This window comes from Nelusetta ayraudi, unplaced genomic scaffold (genome assembly GCF_046127955.1).
Source record: "Nelusetta ayraudi isolate G7.1 ecotype Tasmania unplaced genomic scaffold, CSIRO-AGI_Nayr_v1 ptg000048l, whole genome shotgun sequence".
Classification (NCBI taxonomy): domain Eukaryota; kingdom Metazoa; phylum Chordata; class Actinopteri; order Tetraodontiformes; family Monacanthidae; genus Nelusetta; species Nelusetta ayraudi.
The window spans coordinates 7,370,769-7,385,000 of record NW_027466098.1 but is presented as its reverse complement, the minus strand read 5'-3'; the positions used below and the strand labels follow the sequence as shown (position 1 = coordinate 7,385,000).

At 44.1% G+C, this 14,232-nt stretch overlaps 1 protein-coding gene across 1 annotated transcript; it reads left to right on the top strand.

The window, feature by feature from the left end:
• The first annotated feature begins 8,779 nt into the window (after positions 1 to 8,779).
• On the top strand, positions 8,780 to 12,263 carry rnf26 (ring finger protein 26). The gene has a single exon (XM_076036021.1). It carries the CDS (start codon positions 9,301 to 9,303, stop codon positions 10,621 to 10,623), a length of 1,323 nt encoding a protein of 440 aa, XP_075892136.1. The 5' UTR covers positions 8,780 to 9,300; the 3' UTR covers positions 10,624 to 12,263.
• The last annotated feature ends 1,969 nt before the right edge of the window (positions 12,264 to 14,232 follow it).

Here is a 14,232-nt window from a genome sequence, read left to right as displayed (position 1 = left end):
ATATGACGCTGGGTTCGGAATTTCTATTTCATTTGTCATGTTTTCAGTTGTAGGAGGCAAAGACAATTTAGAGAAAAGATAGAAGAAAAAATGATATAACAGTCGTTTAAACGTTCCATCAAAATTTTGAGCACTTAAGATTTAGGATGTATTTACTGTATGTATCTGTCCTGCCCTAACAGAGCAGATGAGATCATTTTAACCTCTAGCCAGCACTGGAGGAGGAATCAGGAAGCTAAAAATATTTTAGTAGGATGTTATAAACAGAGGGCTAAGTTTTTCTGTTTTGTTTTGTATTCGTTTTGTTTTCTCTTTAATTATATATTGCTGTTTTGCTGGCATCCTGAATGAAAAGAAAAGATGTGACACTTTGCTTGTTATCACTGTTTCTTCCTGGTGACATGATTACTTGTTTGAATGGTTCTTGAAAGTAGATTTACTTCCTGGAAAATTGTCATAGTCATCATTTAGTCATGGTGTGCCATCACAAATCCCCGCTGGTACAGTACACAACTGAACTATTTTCTTCACAAACTGCCTCACAGAAACAACACAACCCTATTAATGAAATATTTGGTTTCGACCAATGAGGTGTGAACTGAAACACCCTCCGCGAGGAGCATTTTTTAAATACTACAAGTGACTGGAGCCGCAGATGTTAGGGCATATTCACACGAGCCCAAAATGTCTGCAACTTTTTTGGTTTAGTTTCAACCAAACAGGGCAAGTGTGTATACGCCCTTAGACCCTCTTTACTTTGCCTGAACACCTGTTGTTTGCCACAGCAGAAATCACCTGATCCAGCAGCCCCAAGGGCCACTGCACGACACACAGAGGAATTAAAGGGAACGTTCACCCAAAGTTTTTAATCATTTATTATTTATTATAAGTTTTTAATCATTTATTATTTACAATTCTGTCAATTTGGCCCTTGAATTCACATTTCCTATATCCAGTAAAGTTTTAAATTGCATATTCAATGGCACCTCCCACCCCCCACCACCCTACCCCTCTCTCTCTGAGGTAGCCAACTTCTAGGGCTATGTAAACACAGGCAGCTGTGTCGCTTTTATTGCTACACACACACACACACACACACACACACACTGTCTTTTTTTAAAAAGCAAAGTGATCCACTCTGTCCAGATGACTAGAGAGGATCACTTCACTTTTTAAAAAATTGTGTAACCTATTTGCTATTTTAAACAAACTCTCCTTGGATGACATGTTTTTCTTCTGGTCTCCTTTTTACTCATTTATGTAGATCAGCAGTGGGCAAACTTTTTGACTGGTGGGGCCATAACGGGTTCTAAAATGTGAGCTAGGGGGCTGGAGCAGCAGCAGAAGGATGGAGTGCTTTAGTGGGCCACCTCATAGGAGGAAAAAATATATCATGGGATATGTGGGAAACGTGTCGCTTTAATGTCAATTGAAAATCTGTGTCCTTGAAGCCCCCACGGTCTTTAGCTCTTTTTTGAAGTGACTCTGAAAACACTGAAAAATGGATGAAATCCAACTATTTTATGACTTACTTACTATAAATACCATTTCTTCGAGTTTGGTGTGTCCGATTAAAGCTTAACAGGCCGCATACGGCCCCCCCGGGCCATAGTTTGCCCATGCCCGATGTAGATTCTAGGGGCCAGAGTGAGAACATGCACAATACATTAATACAAAATACATTTCTTGGAATGACCAGCTTAATCTCTGCACCAGCACTGATAACGTCCCCAAGAGTATTGTAGTTTGTTTGGAAATAAGATCAAAGAATGGTGAGAATGAGGCGTCCACTGATCTCTGTGACCTCCTGCGCTGGAAAACACTGTCTGCTATCTGTTGCTGCCAAGTGCATCGCCTCTGAGAGCAGGTCACAGGCTCACAGGAAGAAAACTCACTCCCGAAAACGGCACCAAGCAGCTGGACGGTGAGGGCACTTTCTTTCTTTTGACGAAGAATAGGGGACTTTGGGCTGCTTCCATTTGTTGCTTTTGCTGCTGTTTTGATTTCACACACACACACCTTCAAGGAGATCAACGTCTCCTGTAATTTTCCAAAGGGCTCTGATTTCGCGGCAACAAATTTCGCGAGATGGTGAAAGAGTCTCAGTGGGGTGGAGGGGAGGGTTCTCCGACCGTTTGCCAAACCCATTGTGCAATCACAAACTAATAAAACAAATAATATATAATATAAATAAAGCAGAAGCACATTAAAAAAGAGAGACCATCCATATCGCACCTCTGTCTTTTGTAACACGCACAAAGGTGAGGATGACCTGCTGGATGGAGTGCTTCACCAATCTAATATGAGATTTCTTTCTTTTTTTTATATTGGGTGTGACATTTAAAAATGATCAATTTTCAATTTTCATGATGCAGCAAATAATTTGTTGTAACTGCAACCTAAAATTTCCAGATATAGAGGAAACCGTCCACAAAGTTTAAGACCTGCCTCTTCATGAGGGGGAATAAACATATTTAAATTGTCAAATGACCAATTATTTGTATAATAAAAAAAAAAACTGTTCCATGACTAAACGCCAGAATCAGCTAAGTGGTGCTAGCTTTGTTTAGCCACCGCACTAGCATAAAAGTGGTGTCCGTCCATGTGACAACCTATCAAGCAACTCTGGCGTAATAAAAATTGAATAAACATGAGAGGGAAAGTCGGGCCTTATTCTCTAGTCACTGGATCTGTTGTTTTCAAGTGCTCAAAGCAGGTGAGCAGCTGACATGAAACAGGGAGGAAGGAAGAAAGCGCGTCTGCCTCGGCGCGGAGCTGAAACATCCTCCGCTTGCCAGATATCGCAGCTCGTCTGTTTTCCTTCCATCCGACGGCCATCGGAGGGGACCCGTTGGTGCAGATACTGTAAATATTGCTCTGTTTTGCTGGAAATGGGGCCCGATGCTGATAACACACGCCATGACATTCCCTTCCCTGTCCCTCTCTCCCCGCCGTGGCGCAGTGCTGATTGGGCTTTGTGTTGAAGGAAATCAACACAACTTCCTCGCCGTGTTGAAGTATCGCTGCCTCGGAGGCAGGGGGGGAACAATCGCGATTGTTTGACCATCTCAGTGTGTTATATACAAAGGCGCAGTAATATGCGAATGAATGACATTCTGCATATTTGCATTTCCACAGAATTTGTGGCATTAGGTTTAAAAAAGGAGACAGAAAACAAGAGAAAAGCCCTGAATTTTCCATTAGGTTATAGATAATCTTGTATTTCTGATGTAAACCAAAGTGCTGATGCTTGGTTTCCTGTGTGGTATGGTGCGGCCCTACTGTTTTGGACGGGTAGCAGAACCGGAGAGCTGTTCCCAAAACAACTGCATCACTCAAACAACTCAACTAATGACGCAACCTCCAAGGTCTCCATGGGAAACGGGCGTGGCACAATGGCCACACAACCTCCTGCTAAGATTTCTTTTTTTCATTTTCACCAGTCGCTTAATTGTCCTTGTGGAAAAGTCACTATGCAAGGTCTCCTTTTCACCCCACTTATGAGACATCCTGGACAGGACGTCGGGGGAATATGAAGGGTCAATCATTTTGGGAATGAGTCTGAAAAAAAGGGGGGGGAAACAGAGTCAGTAAAAGCATCATTCCCTCCCCCACAAAGTTCTCAGAGACTTTTTTTTTCAGAGTACTGACACTGGACTCGAACTGTTGAGGTGATGACAAACCCCCAACTACCAACACAATCCACACATTCACTAAATTTTCAAACAGATGGACGGATGGATGGATGGATGGATGGATGGATGGATAGATAGATAGATAGATAGATAGATAGATAGATAGATAGATAGATAGATAGATAGATAGATAGATAGATAGATGCTAATCCCTGGCAAGAAAATACACAAATAGAAACCCTCTGCAGCTGTCATTGTTCCAGCTCAGTAGTCTGATAGATACATCAAGCAACTTCCCTAAAACACTGTTCTGTTTTATCCTTTGGCCACATTATTTGATGTCATGTGACATTATAATACGATTGATGTTTGCACTGTATTTGATGATAAATTGAAGAAAGTGTGATTTTCTTCTGGTGAAGCTTTTTTTTAGTTGTACTCTCCCGGATCTTCAAGATATATGAGTCTCATCCTGCATGACTGGCCCGTTGCCTCTTATTTCACTTCTGTACTTCAGGGTTTTTCACTTCAACTGGGCTCTCAAGAGTGTCCTGACCGCCGGACCCTGCGCGTCCTTTTTGGTCGATGACAACACACGACTCGTGTTTGTCGCAGCAGGACTCTGGTGAAGGGGAATCCTGCAGGAAACGAAAGGAGGAACACAAAGTCATTATTTCCAAGCTACTGAGTCCAGACAAGAGACCAAGTAGTTCTGGCGTCCAGCATAAGAGACACCTATTGTCCTAGTTGATGCAAAGAACTGGGGAAGGGTGGGGGGGGGGCTTCTGAGTGAGACTTGTATGGTGGGGAGGATGGAGGAATAAGTGGGAGAGAAATTTGAATTGCTGCGAGGCTGCGTCACAAAAAGAGCTTCTTGACAAAGAGCCACTTTGATATGACTGCAGCAGCCATGAACTGGACATGTCTTCTCCATGGTGATCCCACTGTATGTATAGGACGCATTAATCACAATAAATCTGCCCACTGACGTGATTCTGCAGGGTTTTTACCATGGGAAGATCTCGCTCTGAAAGGAAGCACGGACGGAAGACGAATTTGAAAAAATGAAAATTAATTTTGATTAACAATGCAACAAGTTGCTCTGCTCCAGGCAGCTGCCACTGAAGGTTAACGCAAGTCTCAAGCTCTTACCCGCAACAAGCTGTTTCTGTGTAAGTGCAAGAAATTTCAGCATTGAAATGTGTTTCGCTTCATTAGGAAGAAAACAGAGGTTCATTGGCGTTTGATGTTTTCATTAGCTGGTAGGAGACAAAGATTTACTGACAAAAGAACTTTTTCAGTGTGAAAAAAAGTTGTAAATTCAAAATAAAGCACAACTTTTTGTATTTTGTTTTGGTAAAAGTATTACAATGTATATGTCATGCTGTCACAAAATAATGGTTACAAGACATTGTGTTAATCTTTAACTGCCTGTTTAAACCATAAAGTGAACTCTGGACCATTTGGAAGAGGTTTTTAAGACAAAAGAAAACTCTATTTACATTAATACTGAGCCAAGGGAGAAAGAAAACTGCTTTTTCTTAGTGTGATCTGAAAGAGTTAATCTTGAACGCAAATGTTTGAGTAGTAGTCGTAGTACGTTATTTTTTAATTAAAAGAAAAAGTACAAAACATTTAGACGTCAAAGATAACAAAAAAAAACTGGACTTGTACTGGGGGCTCAGGATTAGTCAACTGATGATGATGATGATGAAAGGAAAAAACTGAAAAGGGAAAAAAAAAGACCCTTTTTATGGTGTCACCATGGGTCCTCTGAGCCTTTCTTGTTGCGGGGCGGATGCGGAAGAGTGAGTCACGACGCAGGAAGTCACTACAGCAGCTTGAACATCCTGCAGATGCTCAGACAAGGTCCTGAGAAGACAATTCAAAAAGCAGGAATGTCCTGCAGAGGAAACCTTCCTGGTCCAACTTATTCATATGTGTGAGTCACATCGGAGTAAAATCATCACTCATGTCTTCCATCCCACTCCTCCTGTCCATAGCTTTTCTCCCCAGTGCTCTGTGTATTGTGGAGGCAGCGGGCCTGAGGCAAAGGTCCCCTGCAGAATGTAGGGTCCTGCTCTGGGTCCTGACCAGTCTTCACTCTAGCGATTTCCACTGTTTGGAGTTTGTGCTTTCCCAGAGAAGCTTCTGGTCTGCCGCCTACCCCCTGTCCTGTTTCTGAAAGCACACACACACACAGTGATGTATTCTGCACATAAATTTAAGCGACTCAGTGTGTTGGCTGGTTGCCAAAGTCAGCTTCGAATTCAGAGGATCTGAACTCTTAAGGCCCAAAATAACCCACGAGACCTGGGAACGCAACAGAACTAGCAGTCACACTTAGTGACAGCGGAGGTTTATATGTGCATTAACGGTTTGATTAATGAGTGTGTCATGTTTTATGTAGCTTTTCACACAATACAGGAAAAAGACATCACTCTATCCAAGACGTATGCATTAGTCTCATTGATATCTGTGCCATTAGAACAAAAAAACCTATTCGAAAATAAATGTTTGAAACATAATCTGTGGCCACTTATAAACCACTCCATTTTTAACAAACTATCCATTCAAACAAACAATCTAGCAATTACCACTGAGCATTTGGGCAGCTTACATATTAATCTCAATTTCTAATTTTTCTCATTTTAATTCAATGTTAAGAGAGATTCAACGAGCTAAGTGGCTGTTAATGCGCTGCTGAACCTTGCACAACAGCTGGATTGGATTTCAACTCTGAAATCTCAACTCATCCATCTTGCCAACCTCCAATTAGACACAGTTTTCGTCCATCCACCCATTTTCCATCCCTGCTCATCCTGCACTCAGGGTGGTAGGGCGGCTGGAGCCTCTCCCATCGCTTTTATGGTACACCTTGGACAAGTTGCCAGTTCATCACAGGGGCCACACAGAGACACAAACAACCATTGGCAAACTCACACCTAAGGACAATTAGTGTGAGTTGCCAATCAGCCAAATGTGCACGTGTTAAGACGTAGCTGGAGGTAGCTGGAGTACATGGAGATCCCACACACAGACACAAGGAGAGCATGCAAACTCCAAACACCAGGGGAACTGAACCAGCAAGCTTTCAGCGAGGCAGCAGCGCTAACCGACTGTATTTTCAACTGGTTTGAAATTTTCAATGGATTCCATAACCACCAAACTACCATAATCACCTTCCTTCAGGGATAAAGAGGAAGGAGACACGAGAGCAAGAAGTGACTGCTTCATGTTGCTCAAAGACATTGAGAAAAACCTGACTTTTTTTCATTGTTGCTCAAGTTGTGAGTGTTTGCTCACAACTTTTTTTTTAAAGGAATTAAGAAACATCCCATCTGGTTTGCTAGATTGTGTAGAATTGACACATGCATCTTTGAGTGAAAACGTAGCCAAAAGAGTTGAGTGTCTTTGAAGCCTGGAAATGACCCAGCAGGTGAGAAGGCGATTTGCTGAAAACTTGAGACCATTCACTTGTCCAAGTGGCCAAGTTCTCTTCCTGGGAAAACTAGCATGTTTCCCATCTTCCAGTAATTATTTTTTTCATAGTTTTTATTTTTCAGATTGCACGTATTTAAGAAGAAACAATGAAATACTGCTGTTAAAACTAGGGAGTTGAGTGGTGCATACAAAGCATGTAACACAAAGGCTGCTGATGGATCGGGGACATTTGCACCTCATGGCATATTGTGGATATTGTCTCAGAGAAAAAGAAAAATATAAGACGCAAAGTTATCGTGGTTCAAGCAAAAAAAAAAAACTCCATCATGTTGTGCGAGATACCAAGATGATGAGCAAAAAGGAGGAATGCGGGCACACCCAACAGGATACCTACAGAAAGGTAGTGGAGGGTCCCAGATAAAAGGAAACATGTTTGAACCTCTCGCCATTTCAGAAGGAAGGATTTGGTTGACCAGAACACAAATAACGGAAGCCGACTACTGGTCCCTGCTGGGCCAGGAGGGCCCTTATCTTCCATAAAAGGAGCAGGTCTAGAAGCCCTCTGCCAGAGACAAAGTAACACTCAAGACCTTTTATAGCTCAGTACATGTGCTTACGTATCCCTGTTGTATCATTGCATTCTTCAACAAATGCTTTTTGTCAAGTGTCCAAAGCTTGGGAACAGGATTTCCCATGATCCTATCGGACAGTTTCCCTTTGCAAGGAAAGAAGAATGCTGCTCAGATGGGGAGGTTGAGCCATAAGGCAAAGCAGGAAATAGACTTTGTGTTGTAGGGTTTGGGCTGCTTATATATTTCTTTGTCGCTGAAGTGGCTGATGTAATGGGAGAGTACAGGTCAACACATGAGACTGTGTAAATGGGAGTGACTTCAGGAAAAAAGAGAATCCAAGCAATAAATTAAAGGACACAAGTGTGAATATTAAATGCTCTTGTTGCGCTTGTGGCACACACATGCTTATGCAAGTGAATTTATTTATTCATGCATTAATTAATTTATTAATTTGTTTGTTCATTTAAACATCAAAGATATGAAAATGACAGACAGTGCTTCATGAATTTGACTAGTAGTGATCAACACAATATAGATGAAGGAGTGAGAAAGAGTCTACGCTCATCTGAAAATCTCCTTTTATTTTACGATGGGTTTGTTTCTAAAATATAAACAAATACATTATTTTGTATTTGACAAAATAATATATTATTAACATTTTCTTTATTATTTCTCGTCAGGTTTTTTTTCGCAGTATTTTCATATTTATTTTCCCATTCCTATTAATGTTAGAAGGACCAAAAAATGCCCTCCACCACGACACGCTCTGTAGTCAATAGAGTCCCCCTTGTGTTTAAAAGGTCGAACAGCATGCCTGGTCTTATCTTAAAAATAACATTAAGTTTAAGTTTCATCAAGTGAACGTGAGGTTCAATTTTCAGTTTCGTCATGAATAAATTCTTATGTTCTAAATATCTTAATTTGCTGACTATATGTAACGGAGTTCACTTGAGTAGTACTTACGATTTATTTTTTTTATTCATGTTTCAAAAAATTATTTTTAAAAATGTATTTTTATTTATTTGTTCATTTATTTGTAAATCTGATACTTGACCTTAAAAAATAAATTAGTTTCAATTTTGTTTCTTCATTTTACGCGCATGACGGAGGGGCTTCACCGGAAGTTGTCGAGGTCAGCTGACTCGGGCCAAACAAATATGGGCGATCGCACCAGGAACGTAAACAACACGACCTATAGATCAACTCTCTGTTTTTCTTCGCCATAGCCATAATCCAGAGCCGAGTTGTTCACTTTTTGATGTCGTTCTTTCTATTTATTTGGATTTCGAACCGAAACTTGCGGGGAGCACTCAGACTGCTTGCGAGACGAACCGAAACCCGGAAAACAAACGGAAGTGTGTCCTCCACGTTTGAACTAAAACATCCGCTTCTTCACGCGTGTGGTGGTTGGTCGTCCGTCGATATCCTCCAGATATCACCTTAAATACGCGATTTGTGATTATTATCATCAATGGCGGTGGGGGGGGAGAATCGTGTGCTCTGCCTGAAACGGGGCGAGTTAGCAAAATGTAGTTAGCACGCGATTGAACGTCCCTATTGGAACGGAACAAAACAAGACATGGACTTTGCCTCGGATACCAGCAGGGGCCGATGAGAGGTAAACACAAATAGGCGGAAGATCTTCGGCCATGGGGTGGGTGAACCTTCTAATGTCCACTGTGGGAAAATGTCTCGAAGTCATCGGCGTCCTGCTGGACCTGAATTTCCTCGTTGTACACGCGGTTGTCCGGACCGTCGTAGGTGTCCTCAGCTTTGTGTACACCCTCCCCACCCTGCTGGCCAACCTGGCCGTGGACCTGGTCGGACTAGGGTCGCTTTGCACGTCCAGCCTGGCCCACAGCGCCTCCTCCGTGCTGGGGAACACGGGTCTGGCGCTGGAGGGGCTCCTGGAGAGCCTGAAGATGGTGGGCTACCTGGCCACGCACTACCTGCTGCGGGGGAAGCAGCACCTGTGCCGGGCCCTGCTGTGGCTGCCGCAGGCCTGCGGCATCGTCCTCAGTCTGCTGGTCTACTTGGTCAACACGGCGGTCAACTTCGCCCTCATCGCCACCCAGAACGTCTACGCGTCGCTGGTCGCCGTCTTGCACGCGCTGGCCGGCCCGCTGCACAAGGCCCTGGAGATCACGCTGACCTCCCTGGCCTTCCTCTACAGGGGTCTGGTCTGGACCTGCGCCTTTCTGTGGTCGCCGTGTAAGCTGGCGTTGGACTTTACGCTCTCCTTGGTCCAGATGTTCATCAGCATCTTCATCCTGAACATCTACGGGCTCCTCCTCACGGTCCTGATCGCCTTCACCACCACCGCCTACCTGAACCCAGAGTTGGCCCGTCAGGCTGGCGGGCGGCTCCTGGGTTTCGTCGACTCTTTCCCCGTCCTGCGCAGGTCTCACCAGGCCCTCCGCCGCCTCAGCGCCGCCGCCCGCGGCTCCCCTCATCTTTTGCGCGCCGCCGTGCGCCGCTTGTCCCGGATGTGCTGTCACCTGCGTGCGCTGGAGAGAGGACTGTGGCAGCAGGCGTCTGGACTGGGCAGCCAGCTGACCCTGGCTCTGAGGACGCAGCTCCACCGGGGCGCCAGGGACGGCGGGGACGGCGAGCCCGGCAACGAGAGACGGGACCCTCCGGACGGGAGGGCGGCGGGAGGCGAAGCGCGGCGGGAGCGGGTCGCTTCCCAAGTGCCTTCGTCGAGCACCGGCAGGCCCCCGGGGAAGCCGCCGTCCTCGGGGAAAGACGGCAAAAGCGACCCAAAGAACCTGCTGACTCTGCTGAAGGAGCAGGAGGAAAGGAAAAGGTGCGTCATCTGCCAGGACTGCAACAAGACGGTGGTGCTGCTGCCCTGCAGACACCTCTGCTTGTGCAGGGAGTGCAAGGACATCCTGCTGATGCAGCCCATCCACCAGCAGAACTGCCCGCTCTGTAGACACATGATCCTCAACACCGTGGATGTGTATCTGTGAGGGGACCAGTAACTGCAGCTCTGCGGACATCTCCCACTGAGAAAGGTCCACGTGCTCAATGCGTTTGCAACGGCAAATCACATCAGAGCTACTGGATCTTTTCTATCAGGACAAGTCTGGCTGTATTCCGTAGTCCACGCTGTCAGTACAAACGCACACCTTTGTGTTAGGGCTTACTCTGCACATGAGTGTTTTAGATTTTCTTTCTTTGAAAGAAATTGCTCAGCTCGAGATTTTTCACCGACGCCACTCATTCAGCGACGCAATAATAGGCTTCGACCTCCCAGGAAGTGCCTGCCGGTCAGCACGAGGCATTACTGCCAAAGTATATTCGGGTTTTATTGATGGTAAATGGAGAACGTCGCCAGACTTAACCAGGTGTGTTTATTTGTTGCTTGTTACAAAAAAAAAAAAAAAAAAAAAGCAGTGGTAACGGATGGTATAGAGGGAAACTCGTGCCTTTTCCTATTTCTGTTCGACACACTGCGAGTTATCAGGCTGGCAGTGTTAGAGGTATTAGGAAAGGCAAAACTGTATTCATGCAGCAGTAAAATAAACAACATTAAGATGCCTTAACAGAGAATTTCTGTCGAAATTGACATCCAAGCTGTATCTTAAGCAGCCAATTATTTTGCGATACATTTCGGCTCCACCTCAGTGTACTTTGTGCCTTGCGCTTTGGCAGAACAAATGTGTGTGCGCGCCGGAGCAGCAGTCGAAAATCAAGAGTTTGAATCCCGGCATTGATGCATCTTCTGTTTGTATTCCGCTTTGTGATATCAGGTCGTTTTTTTAAGCTGCAGGACACCACCACTACTGCTATGGTTTCACTATATTCCAGTAGAGTTGTGCAGCAATGACGACCCGTCAGTGGCCTGACATGTACAGCTCTGAAATGTTTATCTCTGCTTATGTAATAAACATAACGCACGTGTTAACGTGCTGCAGTCAGGGGGCGCCAAGCTGTGAAAACCTTTGCATTTGTTGAGAAATGATTCCACATTTATTTTCTGTATGAATGAACTGTGACCCTGTGTCGGGAAAGCGTTTCGAGTTTGAGAGAACTTGTGACCACAGTGAACTCTTCACTTTGACTCCAACTGGAGGTCAGTAGAAGGTTTTCTGTCATGATTTTCTGCTCTGGCTTGACAAAAACGGCCCTATTCCATTTCACTGTTCTATTGATAGAGCGTCTTTTCAAATTCCATCCGCTGCACAATCGTTGTCGTTGCCGCACCATTCCATAAAAGGTTTCCCTTTTTACAGAAGATTGATTTTTGTGGTATTAAAAGATGCTAAACTGATTTTGTAATTCTGTTTACGTCGTTGTTTTCTTTTCTTTTCAAGCTGTGAAGATGCTGCTATCGATCAGCGTTTACATCAGCGTGTTTCTATTCAGGATGAAGCCCAACCAATGACTTGCCTCCGTTTTTATTGTTTTTTTTGTGGGTTTTTTCTCGTGTGTGGCGAGCAGTAGGACAACAATAACTGACCATCACACATTGCTGCTGGCAGTTTTTCTGCATAGAGTGGGGACGGTGCCATTTGAAAATGTGATTTATTTTTTTCCTTTAATAAAACACAGCTGCTGCATGGCTGGCAAGTCTTCTGTTCATAATAAAAACAACCAAGAGACTTGATTCCAGTCGATTTTCATGAGTTCACCGCGAACCCTGTGCACGTTGAAGCAAATGCTGCCAAGTAATTTCCCTGATTTTGTTAATAAATACTGGTCTTTATATGATGGTGATGATTAGCAAATATATCATTTGATTATCAAACAATCGTGTTTAAATGTAGCAACACATAAATATAAAACAAAGTCTCTCCAAAAGAATTGATAAAAAAAACAGGGAAAACAATCTCACTCGCTGTCGGCATAAATTTAAAATGAAAAAAAAAAAACAGTTTGTGCCAACACTTTTTCCATTGGCAATCATGTCATCCAATCAGGAGAGGTTGAATCAAGATTTACAGAGTGACTTGGTCTCCAGCGTTTTTGCAGTTGTCACTCTGGCAAAAGAAAAGAAGCATGTGGCACTTTTACAGCCAAGAATGTCTTCCAGCTTCAACCTCTTCTCCAAGTTTGACTTTAACACCATGTGCATCCATCAAGGATTCACTACTGCTTACACACGCATGCATGCATGATCTAATGTGTGAGAATGAAGTGGGTGGTTGCATAGGGGCAGCAGGCTTTGGTCAGTGGGCCTCTAATGGCCACATTGGACTAAGTCCATCACTTCGCAACAACTCAGCAGGGCCTTGTGGTTACATTCCCGTTCTTGACATTTTCTCTAAAAATATCCCCAGCCTCCAACCTTACAGCTGCAAAATACACTTGAATCGTTTCTTGTCCACATCAGAGACGGAAAGCAACGAAGCACACAAGGCGTCCCAGCAGTACACTCTTTTGATGTGGCTTTGTCATGTTGAAATCGTTGGCTCAGACAATAATGGTTGGTGATTTCTTCTCCACTTGTCTGAAAAAGCTGACAAAAAAAACTTGATTAAATCAACAAACAAAGGCAGAAGACAATAGACAAACAAAAGAGTATCAAGTACCAGGTGCATGTAGTGTGTGAGCAAACAAAGCAAACCAGCGTGCTGGAGGGGCTTATGTACCACACTCGGAGCACCAGGTGCTGACAACTAATCAGAGATGAAACTTTGCCTTCCACATACCTGCTGCATGAAGGAAAAAACACCCTGTTAAAAGAATATCCTAAGTCATTTTTTTTTAACATTCTATCAGTAAATACAAAACAAACTAAAGAAAATCATCAAGAGAAGGTGATTTGGGCAACAATGAAACAAAACAGCAATTATGGCTTTCAAGATTTTGGTGATTGTTTTCAAATTTTGGGAAAATGTTCGCATGGAAACAAATTTCTGGACACAGTCAGAATTGCTGATGTTCATTATTTTTGCACAGAAACGGTAGGAAAGTCATCAGTACTTACCTTTGCTTTTAAGCTAGTGCGTTCTTCTCTATGCAGTGATTTATATGTGTTTATATCTATAACATACAAATATTTCATCAGTGCGTCTACTTTCACATACTCAGTGTGTCTTTTAACACACACATTTTGCCCTATACACTGATCCTTCAGCGCGAGGCCGTGTTTGCAGCCCAGAGGTGTGAGCGGGTTCAGCCCGGCGTGACGACAAACCTAAACACGGGGAGGCGGAGGGCTTGTTGATTGTCTCCCGACCTGCGGACCCCACCTTCGGCTGTGTTTACGCGGTGGGTTGTTTGGAGAGAAGGCGGCGGTGCTCACAGAGGGAAGGAAGTCTCATGTCAGAGGGGGGAAGAGCAGGGAGGAGTAAACCAAAGGAGAGCCCCAGACTCTGGGGATTTGACCTCTTCCTTCTGACCCCGCTCGCTCACGGCCACGGAGCAGTGTGGGAAAATGTCGGGCCACGCATCAACTTTGCCTGCCTCGACTTTTCCCTGTTTATCCTCACTGTCTGCTTGTTATACGTTTGGGGGATTATAACAAGAGGGGGAATACCGGAGATACTGAAACCCCTCGTCACAGTCGTCATCTACCAGCCAGTATGACAGACGTCCAACCCTTTCTGTGCCTGGCAGGCAGTGTTGTTGGG

What these genes read in the sequence shown, in the direction of transcription:
- rnf26 (XM_076036021.1), top strand. Translation starts at nt 9,301, where the DNA reads ATGGGGTGGGTGAACCTTCTAATGTCCACTGTGGGAAAATGTCTCGAA.